Raw genomic sequence first — 8,148 nt, 5'->3', positions numbered from 1 at the left:
TTTCAGCAGAATGTAAAATGATCCAGGAAGTATTAAAAGAAGATGGAAAGAATATACTGAGTCACTGTATCGAAAGGAATTGGAAGACACAGAAGAATTTTATGAAACAACATATGAGCAAGAGCCTATGGTGATGAAAGAAGAAGTTCAGGCCGCTTTGAAGGAAATGGCAGAAAATAAGGCTCCAGGAATAGATGGTATACCAATTGACGTATCTCAGCTAACAGATGCTGCCCTGGATGTGACTCTATTAGGTTGGATAATTCACTACATTGCCCCCAAAAGCATAGAGTTAGCATACCTGCAGTAAAAATTGTTACAACAGAACAGTGAAAACAGGGTATACAAGCACGAATGAAGACATGCCTGGGTCTGACTTACTGGAAGTCCAGACATTCACTCTCCACAACGCCGTCATGGCTCGGGGACACAGATGCCTCCTGCTCTTGGGCTCTTGTCATCTCTTGGGCTGACAAGTCTGTGGGTGCACTTCTTCTTCTCCACTCTGCTCCACTCACCCTGGCCTGCTGTGTTTCTAGCACCTTGCCTGTCTGTAGCTCTGCACTTATTACAGCTCTTGCCCTTGGATCTGGGTAGGTTTCCTGCACCAGATCCCTGTGTCTTAGTGGACATACCACCCTCTCAGCTAGGAAGCTCCCTGCTTAGATCTGTCCCTGTTTGCCCTGAAAGGCTCTAATCTGACACTGGGCTCTATGTTGGCCTGTATGGCATCTTTGTGGGTCTCTTCCACTCCATGCTTCATGTCTGTATATTACAGTATATTACAGCTACAGCTTTCTACCTGCAGCAAGTTTTGGACGGCTCTCAGGGCAGGGCTCCCTCTGTGTTCTTGTGGTCCAGGCGGTGGTTCCTCCTGCTCCTTGTCATTTGAAGACTGCACCTCCATAGATGGAGCCCAATTACTGCCCTCCCACATCCTTTATTCTGTAGCTGTCGTTGATATTATATCTACCAAATGATGCATTCCTAACATGATATCTAAAATTTTCTTTTATCATTCATGCATTTTAAAGAAATTATGAAGAAATACACTTTTGTATTTGTCCTGTTTATTCATTTTCACTCCTGAATTTCTGAGTTTTCATCTGATACTGATTTTCTTCAGCTTAAAGAATTTTATTGTCACTTATTATGTGTAGATGGCAGTGTTTTCTCTGCTTGTTTTTCTGAAAATGTCTCCATTTTGCCTTCATGTTCGTTCTTTTCACCAGCCATATAAATCTGGGTTGTTTACTTTTTGGCACTTTAAAGATACTGTCCATGTGAAGTCAGCCACCACTGGCATCATTTTATCTTGACTTCTCCATCCACCACCCTCCGTTCTGTTTATTGTCTAGGTTTTCTCTACATTTTTGGAGTTTTAGTACTTTGAATATAACGTGCTTACCTAGGTATGCTTTTTACTTTCCTTTTTTAGAGTCCTCGCTGAGGTTATTGAATCTAAAGTTAAGTCTGAAATAAAATTTAAAAAATTGACAGAAGTTAATACTAATGTGCTTTTCTGAATTATTCTTTTTCCCTCCCGCTATGCCTACGATTCATCAGGTATGTTGTTACTGTTATGTGCCATTGAGTCAGAACTGATTCCTAGTTCAGCCTCCAGTGGATTTTCAGAGACTTGCAGGGGAGGAGGTTGCCCATCTCACTCCCATAGCAGAATCTGTCATTTTGAGTAGCTTCCACTCATTTCTCTATAGGAGTGGTGGTCTGAATGCCTTCCTCTGGTACTTATCCCATAAAGTCGCTAGTGTTCAGTCTCCGATTCTATCAGAGTTCTTGGACACATTTCAGTGATCTAGGCTGTCAGCTTTCATTACTTCACTTCAACATTTTATTTGTGGTTAGCAGGGGAGCAAAATTAGAGGCAACTTAGATGTCAGAAAAGGAAGGAAGAAGGCTTTCTATTACTAAGTGAGATTTTCATCTTTGTAAAAAACCCTTAGAAAGGTATGAATATTTACTAGAATGTTAAAATGTAAATGAATGGATTTAACAAGGGAGAAGGATACAAGATTATTATACAGTTACCAGTCATTTTCATATGTGAAAAATTTGAAGTAAATAATTACAAAACAATTTTAATTAGACTTTTATCAAGATTAAAACTTTGTTAAGAAAAAGGGAGCTCCTGACTGAGAAAATACTAAAAACTCATGTCTCATAATTTGCATAAGGAAATCAAATGATATCTTACATAAATTACAGTATTGGCAATGATGAATATCAAAAGAGATAACAGAAGAAACTCTGAAAATGGCACTAGAACATGGAGGCCAAAATAAATGCTGAAGTAACAGATGAACAGGTTTCAAAAGGTAGATAGAGAAGACAAAGCAAAGTACTATAATGAAATGTGCAAAGAACTAGTTAGAAAACCAAAAGGGAAGAACATGTTCTACATTTCTCAAGCTCAAGGAAGTAAAGAACAAATTAAAGTATCCAGTTGTAATACTGAAGGATTCTCCATACAAAATCTTGAATGAAACAGGAAGTATCGAGAGAAAAGTAAAAGGAATACACAGAATCTCTGCATAAAGGGTTAGTCAGCACATAAACATTTCAGGAAGTAGTTAATGATCAATAATAAATTGTTAAAAGAAAAGCCAGTGATAATAAAGAAGTTCTGCAATGAAGTAATGAAGGCATTACTAAAAATAAGGCTCCAGGAAGTGATGAAATACCAGCTGAGTTGTTGCAGCAAACAAATGCAGCCCTGGACATGCTCACTATTCTATGCCAAGAAATTTGGAAGACATCTGGCCAACTCACTGAGAGAAATTGATCCATATTTGTTTCCATCCTGTAAAAAGGAGATCCAACAGAATGTGAACATTGTCCAACAATATTATTAGTATCACTGCAAGTAAAATCTTGCTGAAGATTTAAAATTTGCTAGGACAGTACATCAACAGGGATACCAGAAATTCAAGCTGGATTCAGAAGAGGACAGAGAACAGGTGTTGTCATTGCTCATGTCAGATGTATTTTGGCTGAAAGCAGAGAATAGCAGAAAGATGTTTACTTGTGTTTTATTGACTGTGCAAAGACATTTGATTGTGTGGATCATGACAAATTACAGCTGACATTGAGAAGAATGGGAATCCCAGAACACTACACATACAAGAATGTATAACTTATATATAAACCATGAATGTAAAAGTTGGACAGTGAATAAAAATGAACAAAAAAGAATTGATGCCTTTGAATGTGGTGATGACAAAGAATATTGAATGGACTGTCAAAAGAACAAACTCAAGAGTTGTTGCTAGAAAACTTAAGAGAAATGATGAGACTTGGGAGATGATGAAACTTATCCTTTCCATAAATAATCAGGAGTAACCAATATCTGAAGACCAACTTGCTTTTGTAAAGTCTTAGATCACAGACAACAAGGTTAGTCTTCAAGGACTGACCCAGTGGCTGTGCTCAGCAGCAGCTGTGAGGTTGGGACAGGACTGGCATTGCTTTTTTTTCTTGTATACGAGGTGTTTGTCCTCAGAAGTAACTGGAAGGAAGGCCCTGAACATCCTTTAACTAAATGAAAATTAGGGGAATAATAAACTGTCATTCCCCTCCTGAGATTTACACACATTAATATGATTGCTAGCATCCTGGATAGATAAGGATAGAAAATGAACACTTTCAAGACACATTGATGCTTGCATCATTGAGATATTTTTCAAACCATTTATTAAAATTGTGTACTATGAATTTTAGCTAGACTTTGTCCACAAAATAATAAGGTCTAAGTGGTATACTCTCTCCCATTGATTTTTTTTTCCACATAATGATATGTGATCCTTGGTTATTCTATATAATGGTGTCACATCAGATGCATATAACTACCATAGATTAAATCAGCTAATTATTAATTCTCTATAAATGTAACATATAATGCATTTAAGTAGAAGGTCTACAAAGTTTAGCTATTATAAACAATATTGTAACAGGGAGCTTTGGTGACCTTGTGGTAAGGAGTTGTGCTGTCAGCCCAAAGGCAAGGGGTTCAAATCTACTAGCTGCTCCATGGGAGAAAGATGGGCATTCTTCTGTGCAGGATAGAGCCTGTGAAAACTCACTGGAGGATCATCTATGAGTAGGTTTCTGACTAAACGGCAGTGGGAGAGAGTATACCTGTGTTGGCTTAACTCTTAACTCTACATGCCTGCTTCTAACACACAGCATCCTTGTCAGCTTTTCTCAGTGCAGACTGCATGGCGGAGCAGACAGGTGCAGACTGACCCCCAGGAAGGTCTGACCCCTGGGAAGGTCTGTTTTGTTAGTTCAGTAACTCAACTCATTGCCATTAAGTCAGAATCAACTCGTAGTTGTCTCTCCAGTGGATTTCCAAGGCTATAAACCACACAGGATGAGTTTTCCCATTTTCTCCCATAGAGCTGCTGCTGGATTTGAACCACTGGAGAAGTGTGGCCTTTACATTAAGTTTAGTTTCCTAGACCACCAGAGCTCCCTTCTGTTTTTGGTCACAGAGGCCTAGTCTCTGGATATGCAAGCAGGCAGATAGAGAAGCGATTAGGGGCCAGCCTCTATCTACTGCAGGAGTCTTCTGGGACATTTTGTAGCAGAGCAGTGGCTGACCATGTTTGATCGGGAGGTTCTAGCAAGCTCTGAAGGGTTCCAGGGGATGCCTCTGCCCTGTTGATTTAGAGCAGAGATAGGGTCCTGTCTGTCAGCCAGGGAGGCAGGGAGCCGGTGGTTAGGAAGGCAGACTCCTGTGCTGGGGCTGCTGCCCTAGTTCAGTGCTGATGGGGAGGGTGTGGGAGAAGTGATTTTCTTCCCTTTTGCAAAGCAGTGCTGATTGGTTGATTCTTGTCTGTGCACAGATCTCTGCTCCTCTCCATCCTCTCTGATTCAGGGTGTTAGCATCATTGCTTTGTGTTTTTATTGTATTTGTAGGGGCAGGATAGAATGGTGGTCTGTTTACACCACCATCTCCCAGAATCCCTCCCATCTTACACAGCTTCCTATCCTAGAGGTTTTCCAGACTCTCTAACTCTTCTCTCAGTTCATCCCTTTGCCCTCATGGGGAAAAGGGAAAGCTATAAAGGCGTCTGTCCATGAGTTCTGTGGTTCATTGTTTCTCAGCATTGTGGGTATGGGTTAAAATACAACTGCATTAAGGGGGAAAATAAGACTAAGTATTGCCTTTATTCACAGAATGAAAACTGTGTGGTGCTTCTTTGAACATGTTTATAGTCTGACACCTAAAACAAGTTTTAGGATTAGGTTTTCTGGATTGAAATAGATGTTGCATTTAAGGATGAAATGAAAAGGTAGGTCATAAAAGGGAAGTCTTGATTGGGATAGCATTTAAGTCTTAAGCATTTTGAAGACTAGAGATCAAGTCTCACCGTCAGACATGGAGAATTAGTGGAGTGCCTAACCAGTGATTCATTTCTCTTCTCTTCTCTCTGTAGCTGAACCACAGCCAGAAGTGCAGTGCTGTCCTGTCTGCCCTCTGGATTTCTCCACCGAGAAGTTCCACATGCAGCATTTGCTCTGTAGCCCTGCCTCTTGGATGTTCACATGCCTGTGTGCCAAAAGTCATGTCCAGTTAAGGGATTCCTGCCCAGGGTACCAGGAGAAGCAGCAGCCCTTTCATGAAGGTTCCTGGAGTGATAAGTCAGAAGGTCAAGAGAAAGATGGTACCGAACCTCTTTTGGGCAGGACAAAGAAAAGAACTTTAGGGACATTCTCCAGGCCACCCCAGCAACAGCCAGTCACATCCAGGAATGTCATCAGAGGTGTGGAAATAGATGCCAACCCAGCCCAGGGAGGGATCGCAGAGGAAACAGACCAATTCTTGAAGAGGATAGACGTTTTAGGATTTGGAACAGTCAACTGTGGAGAGTGTGGTCTAGGCTTCAGCAAGGTGACAAACCTTCGCAGTCACCAGAGGATACACTCAGGGGAAAAGCCTTATATATGTGGAGTTTGTGAGAAGGGCTTTAGTCTAAAGAAAAGCCTTGCCAGACACCAGAAGGCGCACTCAGGGGAGAAACCTATTGTGTGCCAGGAGTGTGGGCGAGGATTTAACCGGAAGTCAACACTCATCATACATGAGAGGACGCATTCAGGTGAAAAGCCGTATGTGTGCAGTGAGTGTGGGCGAGGCTTTAGTCAGAAGTCAAACCTCATCATCCACCAGAGGACACACTCAGGGGAGAAGCCTTATGTGTGCAGGGAGTGTGGGAAAGGCTTTAGCCAGAAATCTGCTGTAGTTAGGCACCAGAGGACACACTCTGAGGAGAAGACCATTGTGTGTAATGATTGTGGACTGGGCTTTAGTGATAGGTCCAACCTCATCTCACACCAGAGGACACATTCAGGAGAGAAGCCTTATGCTTGCAAAGAGTGCGGACGCTGCTTTAGGCAGAGGACAACCCTTGTCAATCACCAGAGGACACACTCAAAGGAGAAGCCTTATGTGTGTGGGGTGTGTGGGCACTGCTTTAGCCAGAATTCAACCCTCATCTCACACAGGAGAATACACACTGGAGAGAGGCCCTATGTGTGTACCGTGTGTGGGCGAGGCTTCAGTCTAAAGTCACACCTCACCAGACACCAGAACATACACTCAGGGGATAAGTCCATTATGTGCAAAGACTGTGGTCGAGGCTTCAGCCAGCAGTCAAATCTCATCCGGCACCAGAGGACACACTCAGGGGAGAAGCCCTTGGTATGTGAAGATTGTGGACGAGCTTTCAGCCAAAAGTCAAACCTGGTGGTGCACCAGAGGACTCATTCTGGGGAAAAGCCTTATGTGTGCAGGGAATGTGAGAGAGGCTTCAGTCACCAGGCAGGTCTCATCAGACACAAGAGGAAACACTCAAGGGAGAAACTTTATGTGTGCAGGCAGTGTGGACTTGGCTTTAGCAATAAGTCAATTTTAATTACACATAAGCGGCTATGTATAATTCAGAAGCGAAGCCTTGTGTATGCAGAGAATGTGGTCAAGGCCTTATCCAGAAGTCATACCTCCTCTTATATCAGATGACACATAAAGGGGAGAAGCCTTATATATTTAGGACATATGGACAAGGTTTTAACCAGAAGTCTCGCATCAGCAGACACAGAAGGATGAAGCCCATGTATTACAAACCAGAACTGCAGGCTAACCTGGAGGCTTGTTCTGGGCCATCTTCTGTTGCCTTGCATGCCCTTTATAAGTGAAGGTGGCAAAGTACACTAAGTGGTCAAAGTTGTTACACGTTGATGAAATGGATTAGAAAAAGGCATTCCTTCAGTTGTGCATTCCTTAAGTTGTGAAAGGACATTTAACTTGTTTTACTTTGTCCACGTTGTCATTCCCATGCTTTGTGGCCTTTTGTTTCAATAAACTTTGCTTCTTTACAGATCTTTAACCCTGACTATGTACTTCATTCATATGCTAGTCTATAAAGATGATAGGGAAGAAAGATTGAATTTTTAAGTCCTGTGTAAGACATGAATTCTGTCTAGGTGAAAGTAAGATCGAATCTGAGATCTCTTAGTCATTCTCATTAGTTCACTTCATAGGGCTAAAGATGTTTATTTAACCATGTTTAAAGATAGTGTGCCAAATTTTTTCATTGTATTTCTGTCTGGAGTGGTTTTGTTCTAGATGAAAAAAGGGATGAGTAGGCAATTCCCACTCATGTCTCACCATGTGGTTGTTAGATGCTATTGAGCAAGTAGGACTCATAGTGACTGTGTGAACAAAAAATCAGAACCCCGCCCTATTCTACGCCATCCTCAACAATCTCTGACACAACTCAAGCCCATTGCTGCAGCTTTGTATCACCACAGAGACATGAAAAGACTGGTAGACCCAACCGCCTCAACTCTGGAAACAGATTTCCAGCCACCAAGAGAGCGCTGACCAAGGAAAAGGGCTCTTTCAAATGGTAGGAAGTCTTCGTAGCATTTGTGGTCACCTGTGCCCCATCTCCCAGGCATGGCTGCAGGATTATAGTGGTGGGAGCTGTGTGTTGTGGAGTTAGAACTGACCCATAGCACTGACCCTCCAGCAGGGTTTCACCTGCAGTTAATCGTAGAAGAGATGCCCATCTTTCTCCTGTGAAGCAGCTGGTGGATTCATACCAGCTCTCTGCCTTCAGGTTGGCA

At 42.1% G+C, this 8,148-nt stretch overlaps 1 protein-coding gene across 1 annotated transcript in view; it reads left to right on the top strand.

Moving 5' to 3' along the window:
- Window positions 1–7,215, top strand: part of ZNF133 (zinc finger protein 133) — a 10,790-nt gene extending 3,575 nt beyond the window's left edge. Inside the window, 3 exon segments of the mRNA XM_006902463.1 lie at window positions 952–956; window positions 5,460–6,955; window positions 6,958–7,215. Of these exon segments, the coding sequence (XP_006902525.1) occupies window positions 952–956; window positions 5,460–6,955; window positions 6,958–7,215 (1,759 nt within the window).
- The last annotated feature ends 933 nt before the right edge of the window (window positions 7,216–8,148 follow it).

This window comes from Elephantulus edwardii, unplaced genomic scaffold, assembly GCF_000299155.1.
Source record: "Elephantulus edwardii isolate Elephantulus edwardi_28Jun2011 unplaced genomic scaffold, EleEdw1.0 scaffold00416, whole genome shotgun sequence".
Classification (NCBI taxonomy): domain Eukaryota; kingdom Metazoa; phylum Chordata; class Mammalia; order Macroscelidea; family Macroscelididae; genus Elephantulus; species Elephantulus edwardii.
The sequence above is the reverse complement of the archived record's forward strand: the minus strand, read 5'-3'. Positions and strand labels throughout refer to the sequence as shown.